At 39.8% G+C, this 24,806-nt stretch overlaps 1 protein-coding gene across 1 annotated transcript in view; it reads right to left on the reverse strand.

Moving 5' to 3' along the window:
* The window catches only part of CPA6 (carboxypeptidase A6), an 81,449-nt gene that overhangs the window by 9,369 nt on the left and 47,274 nt on the right, over positions 1–24,806 (reverse strand). The window contains exons 3-8 of the mRNA XM_059478102.1: positions 23,009–23,133; positions 19,521–19,635; positions 18,479–18,580; positions 17,554–17,658; positions 3,806–3,916; positions 3,475–3,565 (exon numbers count right to left, since the gene is read on the reverse strand). Coding sequence (XP_059334085.1) covers positions 3,475–3,565; positions 3,806–3,916; positions 17,554–17,658; positions 18,479–18,580; positions 19,521–19,635; positions 23,009–23,133 — 649 coding nt within the window. The remainder of the gene's footprint in view (positions 1–3,474; positions 3,566–3,805; positions 3,917–17,553; positions 17,659–18,478; positions 18,581–19,520; positions 19,636–23,008; positions 23,134–24,806) is intronic.

Genomic DNA, 24,806 nt, shown 5'->3' on the forward strand with positions numbered 1-24,806 from the left:
ACCTCCAATTAACATGAAAAGAGCTGTGTGTGAGAAGGCATAATGCTATCAACTAAAACAGGGTTATGCAATCAACCTAATGCCAAAAAAAGAAGAAAGAAATGGAAGAATTTCATGCTGCAGTTTAATTTGTAAGATGAAAATTGAGGCTTCCATTCAATGGCCACAGGTTGGGATTTCAAAGGTATTAGTGCTTGGATTGCAGTGGATATGGAAGGGTTATAGAGAGGGCAGATGGTCTTCTCCATGCAGAGCAGATGGCCACCAAGTCATCCAAATCCCAAGAGCACTCTGCCTCGATTTCTTTTCAGGTAATATAGCTGCAGGAGAGCTACTGAACAGTCTCCAGAGCCTTTGCCTTTTCTTTTTTTTTTTTTTAATGGACACTTCATCTCCTGTTTCAGTGTTGTATAGTAAATCATGGCAATGGATAACACTGTTAATAAACAGTGGATCCCTACAAGCTAATGATAAAATGACCAATGGTAAAATATGGCTCAGTTTAGAGACTTCCAGGGAAGGAAAAAACCACTCTAAACTATTCAGCCTACTATGGTGTGCCATGTATCATCCCAAAGGTAGTTAATGCTTTACCTTAGGTGAAGCTGGCTGGTGATAAAAAGAGGAGGTTTCCATGGTGGCCTTGGATAATGTAAGGGTATGCTCAATTTTCATACTGGAAGTTCTTTAAGTAACTCAAGAATGAAAACTGAGTTGGACATTTCTAAGTTACAGTCATGAGATGCAAATGAAGATGTGTAAAATGTTACCATGCTGCCTTGTTTTTGTACCTGATAGCATACCAGGGGAGGACAAAGATCCTCTAATGTCCATCATGAGAGCCAATGAAGAGAGGAAATGTGTGCCAAGACTGATAAAACCAGTGCTCTGGTATAGAAGAAAGACTGAGAGGATGAATGAGCTGGATCATGGTTTTCAAACTTCCTTGCACCCACTTCTGCCAATATGGAATATTGTCCTCAGTGAGTAGTGGGGTGCACTGGAAATTGGGATGTACTGGAAATTTTAACTCCTACTATTGCTCTCTTGGGGATTTGGATGCAACCACTTTAACTAGATTTGCTCTATGACTTAAATGAATTTTAAGTACCTGATTATTTCCTTTAAAGTTGCTATTATTTCGTTATCATTAAACCATTGTACTAGTTATTGCACATATATGTGCACTGCAAGGAGCACTTCTACCCAGAGTTCATGCTGCCAGTATTCATGTGGGTCTGTGTGCAATTTGTGTGCACTCTTTGAGCACAGGTTGGTGCAACATGAAATCTAGCAGTGGTATGGCCTTTGGCTTGGTCCCTAGAGAGTCATAAAGCTTACATCAAAGTCCTACGCTAGAAAGGAAGAGGAAAGCAGAGGGGATGCTGTGTTATCAGCACTGACTAGCTCACTGCTGATAGCACTTGGTGGCTTTGCTGAGGCCAGAGTCTGCCACTGCACACCTGCCTGGAAGCCCCACCGGGAAGTTCAAGCCCGTCTGAAAGTGCAACTGAACTGAATGGAAAGGTGTTTACAAGCATGTGCAGTTTTAAATGTTGAACTCTCCATGATTACACAAGCCTCAAAGTGTGATATGATGCAGATTCTTCTCTGACTCATCTAATATCAGGTATTAATGAGAATGCCAGGTGACTGGTTAGGGTCATCTGAGTACCAGTCAGCTCATGAAAGACCTTTTTATTCTCCATTAAAATAGACAATTAGACAGACTTTGGGGTCCAAAGCAGGAAGCTGAGCATGTGCTTTTTGGGATGAGAAGCAGACTTGAAAGAACTTTTATTTTTTAAACTTGAGGTGGGGACCAGTCTTTCATGTCAGTGCAGGGGAGAAATGCAACAAGTAGGGGATTACAGCACACAACACATTTTTGAGTATTTTGAGTATTGTTACAGTTTCCCTAAGCCTAGAAAAAATACTTTTTTGTATGAAAACTAAGCAAATATTTTTAGGACTGAATAAAAAATGTGTTTTTATACAGTGACTAGGGAGCAGGAAGAGGGAGGAGGAACCAAAGAAAAGTTAATTAAATTAGAAAGAAAATACACTCTGTATTAATTTTGCACTGATAGGTACCTAACATCTCTCAACACATTATAAGAGAACTGATCATTCCAGTTATACCAGTACTGTTTTCTGGGTGTCCCCAAAAAATACCTGCAGTTGTGGCTTTTGCACTTCAGTAAACAATGGTACCAGTGATGCAGGACTCGTTCATTTTTATGTTATTTTTGCAGCATAAAATTGCCTTAAACATTGTGATAGCAGCCCTGGGCCTGTCTTCTGTAAAGAGGGTTTCTCAACTAACACAGGCTTTCTGTAAATGCTTCTATCTTAGTCCTCTCCTTAGAGTAGGTAGAGTTGAAAACAATTTGAAGAAAATTTCACAGGTCCATACTGAATTGGATGTATGTATCTGTCCACACTCACTTTTATCTTTACAATTTTCAAAGCCCTACTTCAAGAACCCAGCTGTTTCAAGCCAGAGTGTACAGTGCTCACCTCTACTGCAAGAGTATTGTGGAAACATCTAGAGGAAGAGGGATGGGCTGAAGGCAGGGCCCTTGCACTACACAAAGAAGTTTCTTGTCTTTACAAGCTTGTAATATAAATAAGGAGGGTGGCCTAATGCTGGCTGAGGCAACAGCTGCACAGAGAGCTAAAGGAAGTGCCTTAAGATGGGACAGCAGGTCAGCAGGTTTATATTGCTGTACTTAAGTGCTCTTACTTCCTTACAGTAGAACCTTAAGGGGCTGCTTACCCTGTGTGACTTGCACAATCTTTAGGTAAGATTATTTAAGAAAACACCTTTTTTTTTTGGTGTATCCATTCCAAATCTTCATTATCGCTGCATTCTCTATGCAAAATTCAGACCAATTTTTATGAAGTACTTACAGAACTGCTGGGAGTTTAAAATTGCATCTCCATGCATTTAGAAGCACCTTCTTTCTTTATTAACTCACTGATAATAATGGCCTTAAGGACACTGAGGCCAGCAAAGTCAGTCTGACATTTCCAAAGTTAAATAATTTCAGAGAAATGGCAAATTGAATAAAATGAAGGTGAAATGTTTCCTGAAGCTACAGTTAAAAATTAAGATTTACAGGTAAATCTTGAAAAGTCATGGTTCATTCTCAATGTTATGCTTCAAATTATTTATATGATTGCCAAAATACAGAATAGCTGTATGTGTGATTAAAAAAAAAATTGCCACATTCTCCATGGAAAGTTTTTACTGATTATAAGGTCTGTTTTTCCAAGTTTGAGAACTTTTATTTTTTTAGAAGTTAGTAGGAAGATCTGAGCCTTGGTTTATGGCTTTATGGGAAAAAATCAACTATGGAAAAGAGAACACTTCACAGCAGATGTGATCTAACCTACTTGGATAATTACCTCTGCTGAATTAGTAAATACAGGGTAATCTGAACTGGGGGACCAAAGCATCTCCATACTTACCACACCATTTCACTTTCCAGTTGCGATTAGCATCAACACCATGGCAGTGAAACCTCATGTTCTTTGATCTTGTTTTTCTCCAAAATCGATCCTAGCATGTTACAAAATATTTAAATAGTAATATTACTCTATTTTGGCAAAAATCTATTTGTACACATAACAAATCAACCCTGGTAAACATATTTAGTATTCTGTTTTAAATGGAATAATTTATTTCCAAGGCACAAAGTGATGGACCAGATTTATGCAGAGTCACCTTTGAATAATGTAATAAGTATTTGATCTTTCTTGTCTGAATAATTTTTCGAATAATACTACTGCCATTACTTACAGTTGTCCAGCTGAAATGATATCCATCCACATTAAATACAGGCATGATATAGAAATACAGCTGAGTTAGCATCTTTCTCATGTCAGGATCAGTCTGGTATGTCTGAAGAGCCTAAAGCAGAAAAGCCAAAGAAAATAATTTCCATAATACAAATAATTTCCCAATTAAGTATTGTGATGGACTATGACAGTCGCGAGGCATTTGGCAGTACAGAGGTCTGCTTTCATGGCAGCACAGACATCCTTCCAGCTGTGCCCAAAAGGCTGACATCTTCCTGTAAATGTGATTCAGACAGTGTGTGAACATGTGAAAAAGGTGTTCTAAAGACTCTATTCTCTCTGTTTCTCAGTTGCTTTCAATACTCAAGAAAATACAACTCATATTACAGAGAAGAAAATGCATGTAAAGTTTTTCTTGAAGTAAGAGCTGAAAGTCAGTGGAATAGATTCCTATTTGAAGAAATTAGTTTAGCACCTGTAAGACAGTGCAGCCCTGTTGTTTCCACTAGGTGATTTGATAAGGTCTTGAAGCATTTAAGGCTCAGATTAACAACACAGCTTTTGTTTGTATTCAAAGTCACTTACTACACGCACAATTATCAATACAGGCAGTTTATTCCCTTACAATTTAGACACCTCTCTACTTTTGGAGAACCTTTAGAAGTCTAGGAAGGGAAAATCTTTTGGTTTTTTATCCATTCTGCATCTTAGAAAAATGTAGCAAAACCAGAGGCTCCTCAGCAGTTCTATTTGCTAGGGCCAGTGATACTCCTTTACCAGTTCCAGGAAGCTTATACTCCACATTCTCTTGCAAATACTGTCCCTTGACATAGCTGGGCATCAAATCTGCATCCTTCAAAGTTTAATTCTTGATTTTATAAGGAATCCAGTGCTTCATGTGGCAGGTGGAAAGCATATCACACTGATGCTGGGTTCAGAGGGATGCCAGAGCCTGGCTCCTCTCCTCCTGCTACTGTGATTACAGCCTTCTGCTCTGCAGTATTTCTGGCCCTTCAGATCTGAAGAGTAGCATGTGTTTGGGGAGCAAAGGGAAACATTTGCTCTGAAATAAACTAAGCTAAATGCTTTTCAATTGACAAATGCTTGGGAGCAGTGTGAAGTACAGGAATTCAATACTTCTGGGCTCCTGGCGATGCAGCTGTTTGAATTACTGAAGCTGCCATGGGAGCTGATGGATGCTTTATGTGGAATATCTGTAAGAAATAACCATATATTTGGACAAGTCTGGGGCTGAAATTTACTCATGGAGGAGTATGGCATTTTTTTTCTTTACTGAGGGGATTAGTGGGACTTGTAAATGCTTCTTCTCTGCGGTTCATTAACCGTCCCTCTGTCGTGCAGCGCTTTCTCCTTGCCCAGCTTCATCTCACCCTCCCAAAGTGCTCTGCAGGTGCAAGTCCTTCAGCCCCTGTCAGATCCAAAGCAGCACATGATCCTTGTGAAAAGCCAAGTCACTCAGTGCTACTCCACACCCAGCTCCTCTGCTCCAGCCAGGCAAGAGGAGGGGACAGTGAGAAACACAAGGCAAGGCAAAGCACAGAATGAAATGGGACAGGGTGGTGTGGAGCATTGCACCTTAGTGTGAGATCCTGAAAGAGATCTTGTTTGGAGGGGAGAAGAGAATGACAGTGTGCTTTTGTAGGGGGATCTTGATGGGCTGCCCAGGAGAAAGCCACAGCCAATGAGGAGGTCATGGTCCCTGGTCCATTTGCCCGAAATTCCCAAAAAATTCATAGCTGGTCTTGCATTTAAATTTGATTTACTTGTATTAAAAAGCCATATCAAGTACTCAGATAGGTTTGGATAAAAAAATTTGTGTTAAGGGAACTGCAAAAAAATTAGTTTTGTCAAAACACTGATTTCTCAAATCAATGGTTACTCAAAAACAATGACCATGAAAATAAGGACGGTATGTTACTGCTATTTCACATGCAGGTGACATGTATCGAAGTAAACGGGGCTACTGTCTGCATTAGACTGGCCCTGCACTTAAATCTGGGCAGGATTAAGAGCCTGTGTGGTGAGTATGGATGTTAAACTGGTAAAATTGTTCTTACAGCTGGAAACAGAACCAATCCATGCTCCAAAATGTGGGTTAAAGAAAATGAACATTATTATCTTGGTTATTTCAGAAGTAGTAATAGGGAGAAGTAGTTTAGCTGAGGAGGAAATAAAGCACCACACACCACTTCCTTGATTTTCATTGCTTTTCTATTTTTAGACAGCATTGGCAAATTAAGCTCAGGTTGTGTACCCATGGTTGGTATTTACATACCAGTGATTTACATACCAGTGATGATGGTATATGTGTTTGTATCTGTATTTTGTGTGCTGTCAGTTACATTGGTAATTATGCATTTTGTTACACTGGGCTATATGCTATGTTTTAAACTGCAGTGCTGTAAGACTAAACTCTTTAAAACACTTTTAAAATCATCTCCTTAAAATAACTACAGATAATTAATTAATGTAAGGTAATACACTGCTTAAAATTGCATAAATTAGTTTTGCATATTTTTCAGAAGCTTTCCAAATTTGCAAAAAGTGGCATAATGAAAATATTTGAATTAAGACTTTTTAATATACAATATGTTTTAAATCCCGTGAAGAACATATTTTCCTTGCTAGGTGAAAGCACCGCTATTTAGAAACCTAAACAAAATATAGGCAGCAAAATGTCAAGTTTTACAGTGACTTTATGTTATTTTAATGCCTGTTGTCATTGACAAAATACTAGAAGAGACTTTGGAAAGCATTATAGTCCCCAGTAATAATCCTCAAAATTGAAAGTATTAGCGTTGGTTTAGAGCCAAATATGTCATTCAATTCAGTTCTTTAAAGAATATATGGGGTTTAAAAACAACTTTGTTACCCTTTTAGAGTAGTATTTCATTAAAAATATAGTGGATCTAGAGTGGCTTTCTTTGAAAGCAAGCAGATAGTGTGAGATCATATTCACTCTTTCTGCTGAAAAGACTTCATCTTTCATAGTGCTTTTATCTGGTATTTTTATTTGATGTATGTAATCAGGCAGCAGAGACAGTGTAATCTTTGGCAATGAGCCCTACAGTTCCCAAGGTGTGCCCTTGCTGGAGCAAAGCCCACATCTTGCTTTTTGTGACGTGACCCTCGAGTCCTCCCAACTGGGGTCATGGGAACCACCTCCCCACCCTCCCCAGCCGTGCTGAAAGGATTTCTCTCCGCTGTGACACCAGCAAGGTGAATAGGAACCATTAGTGAATTAACTGCATTGTGGTTGGCAGAGAGCTCTCAGAATATGGGTTGGTTCTGCTTCCCCATCGTGCAATCAATAGCAGCTTTGCTGCTGCATGTGCAGGGAGCCAGAGCAGCCCAATAAACGCTGAATCGTGTTATTAGTGAGCAAACAGGCGATAGAGGGATGCTGCCAACGCCGTGCAAGCAAGCTGCCTGGGGGTGGGGAGAGCACCAGGGATTAACAGGATGGGGCTCCATCATCTGGATCAGCTGGGTGATGGTTGCTGATGGAGCTACAGCAGCTTAGGCTGGCGGAGGATATGGTCCAGAGGAAATTTAATTTAGGGGATGAGATAAACAAAAGAGCTATATTGTAAACTGCCAAGGCAATAAAGGCAAGAGTGCAAAATGGATTTAGGATGCAGTTAGGCTTTTTATAAAATGAGGGGATTGAGTGAGAAGGACAAAGCAAGGAGACAGGGTTGGGAGAAACTCTGAAATCCCAATTGAGCTAAATAAGGATTTGCTATCCCACAATTAATTATTATTAAATTTAAGGTAACAATCAGCTTTAGCTCTTTCTGATTTTGAATTAAACAATCATACTGAATTAAACAATTACTATTTTAGCCCAAAGAACTGACTCCATTTACTGCTCTGCCAGAAATTGCACAAAACCGCTTCTTGCAAAACAGGATTAACTCTTCCGTGCCATTATTAAGATATCAGTCAAAACACGTTTTCTGACAATATTTTACTTTTATCTGGACATGTTACACTTTAGCAGGCTGACACTATGATCTGCCATTCTGGCCTTCATCGCCACTTTATCAGTTTGGCAAGTTAGTAATTAGCTCTGTCTCGGCTCTTGGAAGCAGTGCAGCTTTTTATCTCTGTTTTCCCTTTTACTGCTAGTGTCCTGCTTTGGCATTCAGATCACAAGCAGAGTGGTAAGCCCATTATTAATGCTAAGATACAGCTGAGTATTTAAAAACAAATGGCTTAAAACAAAGGGTCAAATTTTCAAGGCTGAAACTTGAACTGTGTCTGATTTATCCTTTTTGTTCAATACAATGCAAAACCTTCCTTCCTCTTTGAAGGCATTTATCACAGGAGAAACCCAGAAACAACTGAGAAAGAGGAATGTGTTGCAACTACTCCTCAACACCCATAAAAAGAGTCTGACAAGGAGGATCTGCAGAATCCCAAAGACTTGACTGTGTAGCTCCTTAAGGATGCAAATGGAAAAGACACTGAAGCAGAGAAGAGGCAGAGGGATGATGGTGGGATGGACATGTTAGAGAAGCAAAGAGCCACTCCAGCAATCTTGTGCAAGGCTGGGACCACTCAAGCAAGGGCAGGATCTTGTGGGAAAGAATGACAAAGATCTTAGTAGAAACTGGAGAGACAACTTCTTCCACTCAGAGAGGTGGTAAAAGAGGAAAAAAGAAAAACCTCTTAGATACCAAACAAGCCAAGGGCTGCCTATCTGGGAAATAAAGGCCTGAGTTGTTCTGAAGCACTGTGAATGCTTTGAAAGGAGCAACACAGATTTCTTTACTAGTAATTGTATGAAATTAGTGCCCACTAAGATATAGGCCTCTGAAAAATGTAATTATTGAATTTTGCATCCTAATTGTTTTGCTCCATGGTAGTACATATTGTTGAGGGAAACATACTCAATTGAGTTCAAGAGAACTCACTTGAATACACGCTTTAATTAAATTTTTGAGACACAATTAAATACTTAAGATACAAACAATTGCTTGTAGTTCCATTTCTGGAACAAATGAATTGTCCAACATATGGAATTTTCTTTCACAGTCCTTTTTCATGCTCAGTAGTGTCTCTGCATAGCTGCAGTTTTACTCAGTACCATCATACAGGAGTAGACTGCTAAAATACAGAGCAGAATTTCTTCCTCAGGGCAACTAATGTGTTGGAACAACAATGTGAATTCTTTTCATGTCTTGAAGAAGAACATACCCAACAGCCTAAAAGCCTTCAGGGGGTAAAATCTGAATGTCCTAGTGATGAATACTTAAATAAGAATTTACAGGAGCAAGTGTCATTGAGGAATTCCTATTACAGGCACAACACAGCTGCGGTGTTACTTTTCTTTTATAAAGATCTACTTACACTGTGAAAAATTAATAGTTGCAAGCAAAATTAAAGCACTTTTTACCTTCTTAAGGTCATGGGTAGGCAGAAAGATGCAGCTGAGTAGCTGAAAGTGCACACAAAAATAATGCAGTACATCCTTTTGGAAAATTGAAAACAAATTTTGGCTGGTTTTTTTATTTGTTATCATCAAGGTGTGACAGCAAAGGAAAGATCCTTCCCTAAACGGTCTTATTGTTGAATAAAACCTGGGCAATTCCACCACGGATCAAAAGAGACAGAGATACTTCACAGCATAAAAATGGTTTGCCACAGTTGCCTTTAAAACAATGCATCACATGCCTCGTTGTGGTGATACCATGGTACTGCACTCCATCTTTTTGGCATTGGCTTAGATTTTATCCGTTAAAAAAAAAGTTATCACAACCGAGGCCCCAGATCAGGAAACTCTTGTTGATAGTGTTCCCTGCTACTTTAGTTTCCTTACCCTCAGAACTGGTGCAGACTTTCAGTAGCAAGCATGTGCTAGAGAGATGCAGATACTCAGAGAGAAGCGGTGTATAGGATGGCTGCCAAAAAATGAGAGCACATTCAGAACTGAAACAGCTGTGGAATGGCAGGGAGACATTAAGTAGAAGCAGAAACTACTACACGTAGGTGTGAACACTGCACATGAACTTCAAAAGGCAGGAACAGCATTTGCAGGATGGAAAAAAAATCATGAGGATGAAACAAATTCTGCATTGGTACCAGTGCCTCTTGCTGCTGAAAGGCTGATGAATGAAGTGCTGAGTGAAGAGGCTGGAAGAGGTGATCTCTCTGATGGAGAAAAAACAAACAGTGTTTCAGGCAGAAGCTCCTGACAGGGAAGGATGAATTGGGTAAAGACAAGTAAGGCTGAGTGTTTCAAATATAGATATTGCAGGATGAAACAGATGCATTTTTTCCTCCAGGTAATGAATATACAGGGAACACTCAGGGAAGTCCAATTTTTTTTTTCTGAAATTAGGCAGCTAAAAAGACAGCTGGGGAGACTAGAATCTGGTAAACAATAAAGATTAGGCTCCAATGATTGTATTGTGTTTACTGAAAGAACTGCAGACATTTGTGGAGATATTGTCACCAGATGACTGGTCCTGCAATGTGAAAAAAGCCCAGTTTTTGTGGTGCCATCACCACTGGCACCTGTGAAGAAGGCTGCAGGGGGGTAAAACAGCCCTGGGAAGCTTCTGCCTCTCCTAAACCAAGGGTAAACTAAAAATCGATCAACTGGAGGAAAACCCAGACAGGAAAATTTCACAGATTAAGAAGATGCAATTATTCAAAGAGCAACAAATATTTCACATCAAGACAACAGCAGCTAAAGAGTTTTAGCTGAAGGGAACAGATTTTGGAAAGAAAGAACATCCAGCTAAAGGGTGAGAGGAAAAAGCCACAGGTATAATGTTTGTTTTGGCCTTGCATGCCTCTCATTCACTTTGGAATATTTCAACTTTTTTCAAAAGCTCTTCAGATTTTTGAGGACCATCAGTCAAAGATACTTTAGGAACAGTAGCATTCCTGTACCCTGGAAAGGACTGGCACAAATGTCTGATTTATATGGAGAGGCAGTAAGGTCCTTGCTTTCTTTCCTCTATGGTTCAAAATTTCCACTTGGAGAACTCCAAAAAATGGAGATGGAAAGCCTATCACAGTGGGTGGAAAATATTGTCTCAAAGAATAACTAAATTTAGGTGTAATGAGCATCATTTGAATTAATCTCAGTCTGAACCCCTGGGATGTGGGAACACAGCATTTCAGTTGTACCTGTTCAAAAGACTTTAGTTGGTTGACAAGTGATAGATCAAGTGTATAATCTTTAGGAAACATTATTGTGTTGCTTCACATAACTATCTTGCACACCCCCAAGATCAGACTATTTCTGAAGTGGGTGAAAAAACTGATATCTGAATTTGATAATTAGGCAGTTATTTCAAGGCTCTGGTAGTTACAGATAACACAGGGAAATAAATTTTCTAAGTCCTAGAGGACTGCTGGTTTTGATGGATCTCTGCAAGACCCAGCAATGATCCAGAATGTGAAGCTGTTTTCCTGACAGTGTGGGCTTCATCACTGGAATGAATGACTGAGTGCTGCTCTGACTGCCGATGCAGGATACTGCAGATGTTTTGTCCATCAGGACATGGACTGTGGAATTTTGTAGAATGAGTAAAAGTGCTACAGTGGCTTTCAGCAGATCTTAAAGTAAGAATACTTACAGCTTTACTGCCTTCTGAGCACATGGCCTGAGCAGTGCAGAAGCAGAGCCAACCCTTTTTAGCACTGTCTGTGTCTCCTGCTTGGCCCTGCATCTGAGTGCCCTGCTGTCCTGACTGAGCTCTGGCTCTGTGCTGCTCCTCTAGCTGGCTGCACTCAAACACTTCATAAACATTCTTGGGGAAGAATCTGAGGTCTTGAACGCTGCAAAATTCCTGGTAAAGACTGCTCTCTGGGGCCTGGTCCACAAGCCTAATGGCTGGCTAATTGGCAGTATGCATCCCATATGCATCCCACGAGGTGACTCATAAATCAGTCTCAGGCTGGGAATAGTGGGGGCAGATGTTGCCACTTTGCTTCTTGCACAGTCTGTGTGTCTCTCTTGGCTCATTATTATGGACTGAAAAGATGAGTTTCTAGCCTGGTTTTGGAATAAATCAATACTAATGTCAGCATAAAAAAAACCACCAACAAACAACAAAATACCTCTGAGAACTGCTCTCAAACCTTTAATTTCTTTTTCTGGGGCTGCATGTTTGCTCCCTGGGAGCATGATGAAGTCCAAATGCATTATCTTGAATAATTTGGGAACTCAAATAATTGTGACCATTGTTGAGGATGGAGAAGAACGTGGTGAAGGTCACTGCATTTCCAAAGTGTGAGACTATTTTCACCTTCATTTGAGGCCCTGATGAGGTCACTTCTTTAGGGAGATGCATTTGATCTTAACAGACATTACAGGTGACACTGGATTCTTAAAGCATTTTGTCAAGAAGAACGATCAGTGCATGCTTCTTGAAGATTTTTAATTACATTTCTTGAATTTTTCTAATCTTGAAATACAAATTCCTGCATCAGAAATAAAGAATAACACAACTCAAAGTCACATCTCAGCTATGCTGTGTTCTGAAAATATTGTATGAAAGACATCTCAAGGTTATACATCATTGAAATGGATCAAATGGCAGCATTTATTAGAGGGAAGAAAGTCAAACCAGATGTAATGGGAATCCTCATCTGCTTTCACTAAAACTGTAACAGAATCTAGTTTTGATGTTAATTTGAATAGCAGCCTGCGAACCATATTTCAGATTTTTAAAGAAATGGTAAAATCCTAAATTTGAGGTCAGGATGATTTGATAGATGAATTCTACTTCTCCGCTCACAATGAATAGGAGTTAAATGTTCTTACCTAACATATGTACATATATAATTGTATTTTTTCAAAATGGCTATAGCTATTATGTCTTTGTTTCTGTGAGGGCTATTTAATTTTGGATGAATACATTATATATCTGAATTTTGCTTCTAAAGTCTACTGCTTTCTACAAAGTAGTTACACATATTAGAATATCTTTCAGTTCATAATATTTACTAACATATATTAATGTATTAGATCCCATGTACTCTTTTAAAAATTCTAGGCTAATGAACCTTTCTTTTTTTTTTTTTTTTTTCCTTCTGAATCTCTTGCTGTGGACACAAGATCTGGATTCATTTATCTTTGCAGGTTGCCTTCAAAGTAGCCCACATGTAATCAGTTCTGTTTCCTTTTACAGTTTGTCTTGCTTCCCTACTCCGCCACAGGTCTTGTCATGTTTCCAATTTCAGAGCCCCTTTTCCATCACCTTCCAGCTGAGTAAGGCTTGAACTGGGTGGGATTCCACTGTAACCTCACTGCTATTTCTCTACAGTACAGGTGCAGACCCTTCTCTGTGGCTCATTAGCAGGTACCTAAAACTCTGGTCCTGTGTGTGCAGGGTGTCCTCTTTCTTGACTTGAAATTCAATGAAAATGAGGTGGAGTTTGCCAGAGGCCAGCAGTACAGCTAATCCTGACAGAACATCTGATTATCTTTAGCTGAGAGACTACAGACTTTTAGGGGCGCCTTCCACAGAAACAAACAGTGATGTTCTTATTAACATCAGGCCTATGGAACACAGAGCCAAGCCTAGAGCTCATTCTGGAGTAGATTACAGGGGAAAAAAACCAAAACAACGCACGGAAAACTAAACAAAACCCACAACTCCCCAAACCATTGTCTTTGCTATCCTTTTGTTTGTCTCAAAATGTGAGTAGGCTGCTTTCGTACTTTGAAATATATTATCACATAATATCCTGTGCATTCTTTTTCTCTTTTAAATAGGTAACTTCTCTATAAATTTTTCTCTAGTTATTATTTTCTTTTTGTCTAATTATTGTAATTGCCCAAATGTAGAACAAGCCTGCACAGCAGGCAGCCTCTTGCCGTCCCATGCTCCAGCCTTACCTCCTCACTTCCCAAGTCTGATCTGCTTTAGTCTGTTTTGCATTTATAAGTAGGTGGGAGCCAGGTCCAGTTTAGCTGAACAATTCCAGATTCTCTGTAGACAGCAGGGAGCTGCTGCCATGCCCAGGAAAAACACATGATCAGCTGCTCAGTGGTACCTCCACCCTTTGGAGGTGCTCTCCTGTTGCTTGCAGCAAATCCACTGTCACCCAGAAACTGCCACTCCTAGAGGTGCAGACCAGATACTGAGAATTCCCAAATTGAATTGGAGTATTTGGTTAAATTTGAGGCACCCAGTCTGAGGCCTGAATGTTAAGTGACATTCATGCATAGAGGGTTTTCTTCCTAAGCTAAATTGCCTGAAAAGCCTTCTTGTACACAGGAACATGGATATACTTCAATAAAAATAAGTGCCAGAGATCACAGGGTGAAGCGAAAGCTTGCTAAGGCATTTCAGGCTGCCTGCATAGTAAAGGAATGCATGTATGCTGTTCCTGTTAGAAAAGAAGCCAACAGCATGTAAATCCAGCACTACTTCTTGCTTGCCTTAAATCAATGGACTTCTGGTGCTTTTCCTTAGAATGGAAAAACATGCCTGGAAAAATCTGTTTCCAAGCTGAGAGCCCTTTCTCAGAACTGCCCGTAAGTACCAGGCAGGATGGAAAACTGGGCTGCCAGGCTGCAGAGGTGCTCAAGGGAGGAGTTTGCCAGGAAAGAGAATTGCAGAGTTTGAAGCACAGAAAGACCTTCAGTTTTCCCAGAGTTCTTACTAAAATTTTCTAATTCATACAATGAGAACAGTAATACCCTAAACCAAGCAATCTAATCATCTCCTCTCTCCTCCTTAGCCAGTTGTTTTTAATATGATGATGGACATCATGAACATAATGTATTCTCTTCCTGATGCTTTTTGCTCTAATGCTGGATTGAAATACTGCTCTGAGAAGGGATGGGCAGACAAAGGTGGTACATTCTTGTAGTCTGAAGGAGTTCTGTGGAGACTACTTTTAATCCAGGAAAATGTTTTTACATAATTAGAGAAGCGGCCTTACAAGTACTCCGAAGATCTTAAATAACCACAGAAGGTTTTTATATACACAACCATAGCCTACATTGAGCTATAAGGTCTGCAGAGAAGTCTTGTGACTTTTTACCCTACTGCCACATTTTGCTGCTTTATGGGGAAGCTTTGGTAAGAAAGAGGAATTTAAACAATAGGCTTCCCACCAGTGCCTTTCTGCCCCAGCTTTCCTCCTTACAGCATGTTCTCCTGGCTAGAAAAGCTGCTCAGAAATCGCAAGTTAGTTCATCTTCACATTAACAGAAGTCTTAACAAGATGACACACAATTGCTGCACACCAAAATTTAGAGAACAGCTCCTGCATCTCATTTAGCCTATTTTTGGTGACAGGCTCTTCCAAACTGTAGTGGCCTCATTATTTCTGTACCTTTCCCATGCACTGTTGGGATTCCCAAGGGAAGGCCACACATGCTTGTATGACCATCTCAGCATTAGGGTGTTGATGATACAGAAGTGTACTCTTACAAAATCAGAGGAGTATTAATACATTGTAGAATTACACTGAGATAGGTGGGAATAAAAATGAGAAAACTATGTGCTTATAGGAAGAAGCTTGTAAAAGTGTACTGCAACCCTAATTTTGTGCAAAAACATGGCATGCAAAGTAATCAAAGCACACCTGTGGGGGTATTTTAAGACACTTTTGACTTCTGCCAATTATATTGCAAGGTAGTCTCCATTGTGCAGCTAATGTCTCATCTTGAACAAAAGTTTGTTGGCTAGGGGAAATAGCAAAATCCTGTAAACATATAATGTATCTGTAATGAATCCCAAATTAGAAGAGTTTACGTGCTGATATAAAAAAAAATAACAAAAGGAAACAAATGAAAAACAAAACAAAACAAACCCCAGAAAACCAACAAACCAGAACCAAAACAGAACCAGACAATTTGGAAGCAAAATTCCAATTCCATTTGATTTCACCTCTCATTTGGAAACTGCAAATGGATAAGTATAGAGACTAAACTCTAGACATCAAAAATAAAGGGAGAATGAACCCAATAAGATAGAATCAAAAAAACTTTGGAATCACTTGCTTTTCACCCATCTATGAAGAAGAAAAGCCAGTAGATCAATCTCTGGTCTGCGACTGGCGTCACTGGCAGAATTTTGGGGGTTTTGACCATGCTTTGATTTACACAACAGCAGGCTTCCCAGTGAGATAGGGTGTACCTGTCTCAAAGTGGAATAACAATCTTTGATCTTTAATTAAGAGGTCTCATTGAAAGAACTTTAAACTGGATTTGAAGGTGGAAGAGGATAAAACCAGGCTTGATAAATTTGGGGCTACCACACAGATGTTTGAGGGGTGTTGCTCTAGGTCCTTCAGTCTGCCATCAGGTGTAGGCTGGGGATGGAGATTCAGATGGCAGCAAATACGGAAGGGTATTGATGTATTAGAAACCACAGAAGTGCCTAAAACTGGTTGTGTAGGAATTAGGTCTTCTTCCCTGCAGAGGGCATTTGGATCAGCAGCCCAACTGGAGCACATCTACACCAATACACACAGGATGGGCAACAAACAGGAGCTGGAAGCCATTGCACAGCAGAAAAAACAATGATAGTTGCCATCATGGAAGCATGGTAGATGAATTCTTGACAGATTGAGACCAACTGTTCAGAAAGGCCAAGTGCCAGATCCTGCACTTGAGTCACAGAGACCCCAGCTGGGGGAAGAGTGGTTGGAAAGATGCCAATTGGGAAAAGAGCTGGGGGTGCTGTTTGACAGCAGCTGAACATGAGCCAGTGTGTGCCCAGGTGGCAAGAAGGCCAATGACACCTGGCCTTTGTCACCAATAGTGTGACCAGCAGGACCAGGGCAGTGATTGTGCCCCTGTACTCAGTGGTGAAGCCATACCTTGAATCCTGTGTTCAGTTTGGGCCCCTCACTACAAAAAAGGCTTTGAGGTTCTGGAGTGAGTCCAGAGAAGGGAACTGAAGCTGGTGAAGGTCTGGAGAACAAATGTGATCAGGAGCAGCTGAGGGATCTAAGGGTCTTTAGAGAAAAAGAGGCTCAGGAGGGTCCTTATTGCTTTCTACAACTGCCTGAGAGGAGGCTGTAGCCAGGTGGGAGCCAGCCTCTCATCTCAAGTATCAAGTGATAGGACAAGAGAAAATGGCCTTAAGTTGAGCCAGGGGAGGCTTGGATACTGGGAAAAATTTCTTCACTAGCAGCATTGTCAAATACTGGAACAGGCTGTCCAGTGAAATGCTTGTCACCATCCCTGGAGGTATTTAAAAGAGGTGTAGATGTGGCACTTGGGGTGACAGCTCAGAGGAGGACTTGGCAGTGTTAGGTTAGCAATTGGACTTGATGATCTTTAAGGTCTTTTCAAACCTAAACAATTCTGTGACTCTAATTTGTGATTCTGTGACTTTAGCCTTCTATTCCTATGGAACTACACAAAAGAGAAATATCTCTTTTAAACTAAGTCCTTAAAACAAAGATACTGCTGAACTGGTCTGAAGCAGTACACACTGGCACTGATTTACCTGGGCAATTACCAAAATTACTGAAAACTTTCACACTTTTAGGTCTTGGAATAAAATCCTACTTCACATCTCTGCCAGTATGTGTCTGGCATATTTTTGTCCTGTGCATAGCTGTGTCTGGCTGTCACTAACAGCTTTGTTTATTAGGCACTTAAGTATTCCACAAATAATTTTTAAAAAGAGAGGTATAATAGCTAATTATTTTCCATATTATTGTGTTAGATCTGCTACAGCAAAATGCAAAGTTTACTTAACAGAAAGAACTGTATGACTGTAAATTTTAAACACTTACTTCCTTCACAAACCACTGGCAAAAGGCTGGGCCAATCCACTCTCTTGCATGAATCCCACAGTCTATCCAGACAGCTTTCTTGTAGGGCCGTGATCTTTTACCTAACTTGAAGTGTGAATATTCACAAAACACCAAGAGTGAAACACTTGAGTGAAAACACAACAATGAGAAAATAATAGAATATGAGAGAGGCTAAACCATTTTGAATTTCCTCATATAAGGGAACACAAATTTACTGTTTTAAAAGGTATGGCCAAGATAATGTAAGGCAAGTATGACATGATAATGAGGCTGACTTATGGAAAAAAACTGTAGCAGAAGTGAGATCTGTATGTTCCTCTTTATGAGGAATGATTATCACATGGAGTATGATGAGGAACAATGACCCTACATGAATTGCATGATAGTGAATCAAATTTTCAGAACTCTTCAACAGGAGACGAAAAGAAAATACATTGAGAGTAAGATTTTTTGCATCTTGCTGACGCACTCTAATTTTTGGTCCCCATAATGTGAGTTGAGAGCACACAGCTCTGAAATTTTGTCAGTAGGTAAAGAAGCAGCATTTGTGGCTGAGAAGGGCTCCACAGTCCTCTGGGATCCCTCCCCAGCATAACTGCTCTCCTAGCTGTCCATAAACAAAAAGCTTTCCAATCCCCTTAAATCCAAATCCTGGTAATTGAATTTGTTCTGTTATCTTTCTCCATGCATATCCAATCCAGGTAAATAGGATTTGGCTATTAATTTTCCAGGTTTTTTCCCATTTTTTATTAAAGATGACATTCAGAGAGATACTTAGATTTCAGCAACTCATCCTTAGGAAACACTGTTAAGCTGTGTCTCTGGTGTATATGTTGTAACAAAAATAAAAGTGTCTGTCCCTGATTCCAGATTTTAGTCTCATTAATGACTGTTTAATCTTTACCTTGAGTACATACAGTGGTCTCCCTTCATAGGATTTTCCAACAGAGAACATGTGAACAAGATCTGAATAAGTCCTATTCAGATAAAGCATCCAGTCCTCGATCTGCAAACAGAAAAATAAAATCATTGCTTCAATCTTTGCATTTCATGGGAAGAAACTGCAATACATTTATTTGGGTCAGCTTTCTGTCCTCTCTCTATTTTTTTATTTTCCTGTAGATTTTATTTTTGTCTTGTTTGTTTTTGTTTTAACACTTTAACCAAACTTTTATTTGGCACTCATAGGTCTGTAGCCAGAGGCTGGATGCAGCCTTCACATAGGATTTTTTTTCCATTTCATTGTTGGGTATTACTGGAATACATAAACTCTCCATTGAAAATATGGGGATGTGGCTAATCCACCATTGCCACTAAATATTAATGGCATGAAAAAGGAAGATCCATGTTTCTTCCTGCCAAAACACAAAGGCAAACAGATTTCCATGCAGAACTCAGTGCTACCTGCAGTATTTGTTTAGTGGGTACCAGATCTTGTCATGCAGTGCTCTCCATGGTCAGCCTAGTGACTTTGTTTAGGTGCAGACTGAAACTGTGTGGGTGAGCACACTAAAATCAACAGAAATTATTTACCCAGCCATCATCCAGGATAGTATTCCTCAGAAATGAGTTTGTATCTGAGTGTTTTTACATACTTGTCACTCCTGTGCAAATACTTAAGCATTTACTTGTATTGCTTAATTAAGTGACTTAGTGTGATCAATAACTCATTGAAATCTCTTATTCAATCAGAGTAAAAGACCTACTTTTAAAGCAAAACTCAGATACTCTGAAAGACAGTTACATGTAAAGATAAGCCTTGAATACAAAAATACAAATATTAAATAGATTTTTTTTTCCAAGGAAGTGCCTATTTTTGAAGAAGAAACACATGGAACACTCCTGAAGATGGACAGGTAACCAGAACTTGTAGAGAGAATGAAACCTCAGCCTTACTAAACACAACATTGTAGTAGGTAAGAGGCACAATATGAATTGTAATTCACCTCTTCCAGGGAGTGGTACACTTCATAGTTATACCCAGGGAGGGACCTTCGACTCCTACGGGACCTCCCAGCAGTTTGGTTTTCTATTGCTTGCTGTAGGTCTGATATGAGAATCCTAAAAAAAGATAGTAGTATTATTGAAAAACTAGAAGAACACACAAGCTAAATCAGAACAACAATCACGTTTAGAAGAAATACAGCAGAAGTTAAACCATCCTGACTTTACTTCATCTGTTACATTTTGACAATAGAGTGCTTCAGGCTCACTTGAATAAAAGCTGCCAAATAAATACTCCAGCTGCTTTGAAATGTAACAGTGCCTTCAAAAACACAATAAGCTTGTTAAATGACTGAACCTGAATGATATAAATAATGTAGCCAATGTGAAGAAGCACCCACTTTCATTTGTTTATGGGGCAACATTTACTGTCTTCTTTTATAATCCAATTATACGATGTGATCATGGATCTTCAAAAACTGATTTCAAACCATTTCAAAAATCTTTGTAAGCTTAGGAAAACATGGACACACTTTCTCTTGGGAGTGTCATGGAACATTACATATATCTACAAATTGTAGAGGCAAAAAAAAATTACAAACTTGGTACCGTTATCGTTCTGTCTGAAACAAGAAAAAACAGCAAGCAAAAAATCTGAAGTGGGCTTTGTTGTTTACATTATTTACTCTGCTGTAGTTGTTTGCCAGTTTTGTTAAAATAACGCAGGAAAAATATGAAAAATGCTAAGTGAAATTTAACATAAAAAGTGAGAGTTTCTTCACATTAGGACTAAAATGCAGGAAGAGTTGTGTAAGCTGAAACTTTTCTGTTTTATGGCAAAAATAAAAAAACACAAATACAAAATTATAATATAGAAAACATCTAAAAATAATTATAATGAAGCAGCTGAAGCATGCATCCATCCCACCAGAGAGTAGCAGAAGCTGGGAATACTGTCACAGATATCTGTAACAACATTACTGTAAAACTGAGTTATCCTTGTATGGCCTCTTCTCCTAAAGCATGGCAATGTGTAATCACCATGCCACTAATTCACCATTCCCATAAAAAGACAGCCACATTCAACCTTTTACATTTTTATAGGCATTAGCTTCTGTGATTGGAAAAAGATGGAAAGAAATGGCATTTACTCTGCTCCTAACTCAGCTGTGCAGCAGATGCCTCAAAGGTAATAGGTCTATCTGCATAGAGAATCAAAGTAAAGGTTATTCCCATCTTCCAATGTATGAGTGAAGTAGTTGTATAATTAGGAATTTGATTGTTCTACATCAACAATATTCATTAAGCAAACTAAAGGATTATAGTCTTGACTAGCAAGGTGCTGTGTATGCTATAAGACCAGTACTGTAAAGTTGATTAAAGGAGTGATTTTATTCAAGCCATTAGGGCATCTAATAGTTAAAAAAAATGCTGGACTGCCTCTCAGAATTCTGATTAGTGTAAGCACCTACCAGAGTCAAGCTCATTCTGTTAACTTATGCATCTGTACTCTAAATGAGGTTTAATAATTTTTCTTTACTTTTAAATGACTGTGTACTGTGTGTGCTTATAACACAAAGGCTTTTAAGTCCCTCAGGTCTGAGTGCAATGTAAGGGGCTTCTTTACCAAAACAACTAACAACTGAGGCAACTTGGTGCAGAGAGTTTATCTGATGCCTGGCTTGTTTTCATGGCCATCTTGTCAGGAAGCCAAACCCTAAGAGAGATAAGCCTGTTTTACAGGCAAGGCCTGGTCATTATTAGGGATGTTGAAATGCTTCCTGATTTTGTAAATGTGTCATAATTCAGGTAAGCATCACTGCATCAAGCTGAAATTTTACCTGGAGTTTGGCTCAGACTTTTCCAGTTCCAAAAGGGATGTAGAAATTTGACTCCATTGTGTGTGTGTGGAGAAAAAATAATTTTTAGAAAAACTGAAAATCAGCTATGTGAAAAGGAGCTGTACAAAATCTTGGCTGTGGAGCTGCACTTCAGCTCAGGGCTGTGGTCCCCACCCAAGCTGTGCTGTGGGCATGGCTGGGCTTGGGCAGCCTGCTCCTGCTGCTCCCTGACCGTGGCTGTTATTGCTCTCGTGGTGAATCCTCCTGGCTTTTGTGGAGTTACAGATCTCAGGAGGCTTGTCAGGACAAGCACATGCTTTGCAGGGTTTTGTTCCTAATGGCTGGGACCATCCAAAACAGGCAGCGAGGAGAATAAGAGGGAGAGCAAAGGACAAGTCTGGACCGGGTAAAATGCGGCTCAGCTTCCTTCCAAGTGCACGTAACTTGTGCGCCAAAAGTCAGAGAGATTTTCTCTGTGGAAGATTAATCCAGTGTTTGCAGCATGTTTTTTGAGGTAAACTGCAGAGACCTTTTGCTCTGGCAGATCTTGTGCTTGCACATTGCTTTGCAACCCAAGCATAGGTCTTCAAGTACAGAGAGTGTTTATAACACATATAAAATGTCCTTCTGTCATTTCATTGAAGGTGATTACTGTGAGCAGGAACAGCAGCAGACATGAATACAACTGCTGGGTCACAGTAATTAGGGAACATTTTTTTATAAGCACAGGAGAACAATTAGAAAAAGCCCCATCTCAGTTTTAAACATAAACAAAACCAAAGCAGTGCTGAACCCACATGAAAGTCACTCTGAACTGCAGCTATGGAGCTTGTGTACTTAATTTCCTTATGTTTGTTTCTGTATTTTTAGAACAACTAGTTAAGAAGAGAGCATTGTTATAATAAAAATGGGATTGTGATGAGTACTATACATACGTATACATAAATACATCTACATTATGATTTACACCATCCTTTTATCACTGAGAAAGAAGTATAAATAACCTAATGTAGGTGTTAATTCTCAAATGTTTGACAACTCATGAGCTTATTATTCAGATGCTTAGGCATGCCATTGAGAAGGCTTTAAAACAAGATCATTACTCTTGTCCAGTACATCATATGGATAAATATGAAAGGATAAATATACTCCAAAATTACCTTGAATTGTTTTAAGGAGCATTATAAATAATATGTGAAACTAAATGTACTGCATTTGTTCTGTATGACTTGCATTGGTCACTAGGAATGGAGAATAATAAAAGTAGTTCTTGTATAATTGATGCAGAAGTTTCGCCTCTGCATTTGCAGCTCACTTGTAAATAAACCTTGCTTGTGCTAAATAAAGAAAGAGGCAGAGCAGGCTGCAGAATTAGTAATTACCAACCCTCTCTTAACAGATGTGATTTCACATATATTGGAAACACTTCAGCTTGACTCCAGAGGAGGACATTTAATTAAAGCTGCTGCCTGTGGGAGATTTGCTGCTCTGCCATTAAAGCGGTTGTTTTCTGGGCAATGCCGTGCCGTCTGCCAGCCTAATGGCTGTGATGTGGAAGGTATTTTTGAGCACTCTTGGCTGTGGTAGGTGCAGACCTGCCCCAAGGCCAGCTCTCAGGAGTGAGGCAGGGAAGCGGAGCATGGGCTTACGTGTATGGGATGTTTGCCTGCTGGAGGAAGGGCAGCAGGCTCCGCGTGGCGTTCTGCGGGACTCGCACGTCAGCGACGGCGCCTTCGACGATGTGGAAGGGGCTGCTGGGCTGCCACAAGTCCACCTGTAGTGCAGGAACCAACCTGTAATTCACATGCATTCAGTGTAGGTGGGGAAGCCCAGGAGAGGCCGTGCTTGAAGGTAGGGCCAACCCTCTAGGCATGGTAGAGACAGCAGAGCTGCATCGGCTGGTCCAGACCGACACCTGTGCTAACGGAGCAGATTTTGAGGGTGATTGTGTCCAGCTTACCACAACTCTCCTGGGAGATTTGCCAGTGGGAACAGAAAACAGTCTTCAGAATATGCCTCCTCAAACAGATCAAAATTAAGGCTACTTCCACCTTCATGCACCTCCTCAGACTACTATACATTCCCAACTCCTGTGCAGTCCATGAGTCTTTTATTTTGCAAGGCATTTTCTGTGTTCACTAAAGCAACAAAAGATGCTAAAGAGATATAAAAAGCATAGCACATACCAGTGTTGTTTGCAAAATATACTCCAGCTTTATTCTTGATAATAAGCTGATCAGAGGTCAACAGCAGGCCATCAAGACAATGAATACACAATAATTTAATACTAAATGTCAAAATAACAAGACTAAGATAATCAGATTATTACAATCTTGTAAAAAATTATAGCTACTGAACCACTATTGTTATTGCACTGTCTGTATCTGCACATATGTAAGGGATTTTTCTTGTCCATTTTACTTCCTTTTGTTGCCAAATCTGAAATACACTTGAAAATTTTAGGGCATGAATTTTCAAGAAAGCAAGAAAATTTGCAAATCCCTTTTTCAAAGGGATTTGAAACCCAGTGTTCTGCACCCTGTAATAAGATGCTGTACTAGCACATACTCCTTAACAGAGGTGAGCACAGTTCCTCCTCAGCCAGGGTGAGGACAGTGGGAAGAACACAAGTCAACAAAACTCTTTCCAGAGCTTCTGGATATTCATAGAAGATTAAAAATGTGAGTTTCAGCAACATTCTCTGTATCAACATGACAGAGAGGCATGCCAAGATCCACAGGCCTCAAAAATACATTTGTGAGCTGAATACAAGGAAGGAAACTGATACTGACTCCATGTCCACACATTTCTTAAAGAGAATCTAAAAAGGATTAATACTTGATAAATATATTTTGGTCTTTTGTCTTGTCTTTTCTGTTTTGTTGCAATCAGCTGTGCCAGGCTGCACTAATGAACCTGTTGATACAACTCATGAGTGTCCACTGATTTCCAGGTATCTCAAAAGATTTTTATAGTTTATACTTTAAAATCTTCTCACTTTTTTTATGCCATAGAAGATATTTGAAAATATCAAATGTATTTACCTGGTCTTGCTATGGACCTCATTTGCAAGAGGAGTACAGTCTTGCAACAGGGAGATTTCAGGGGGACAGGTTCAGTTCTCACCATGGCCCTGAGTAAGAGTATCCTAGGAGGGCATCTGATGCTGAATCTGGTGCTACCTCCTCAAGCAATGGTGACCTCAGCTCAGTCAATCCAATTAAATGCCTGCTTCTTTCGAAGGAGCTGATCTGAAACACAGGGCCAGCCTTTTCTTGTTCTTGCCAAAACCACTCTTTGTTTCATGCTCCCACAATATGGTCTCTGGATCCAAGTCACACTGGTGGCTGGGTGCAGCATCTTTTGAAGTCTAACACAGGACTGGCAAAGTTCACGAGGCTTGTGAAGCTGACAGCAGCTATGACAGATGGTCAGTAGAAGCCAAAG

Source organism: Ammospiza nelsoni, chromosome 1 (assembly GCF_027579445.1).
Source record: "Ammospiza nelsoni isolate bAmmNel1 chromosome 1, bAmmNel1.pri, whole genome shotgun sequence".
In the NCBI taxonomy this organism is placed as follows: Eukaryota; Metazoa; Chordata; class Aves; order Passeriformes; family Passerellidae; genus Ammospiza; species Ammospiza nelsoni.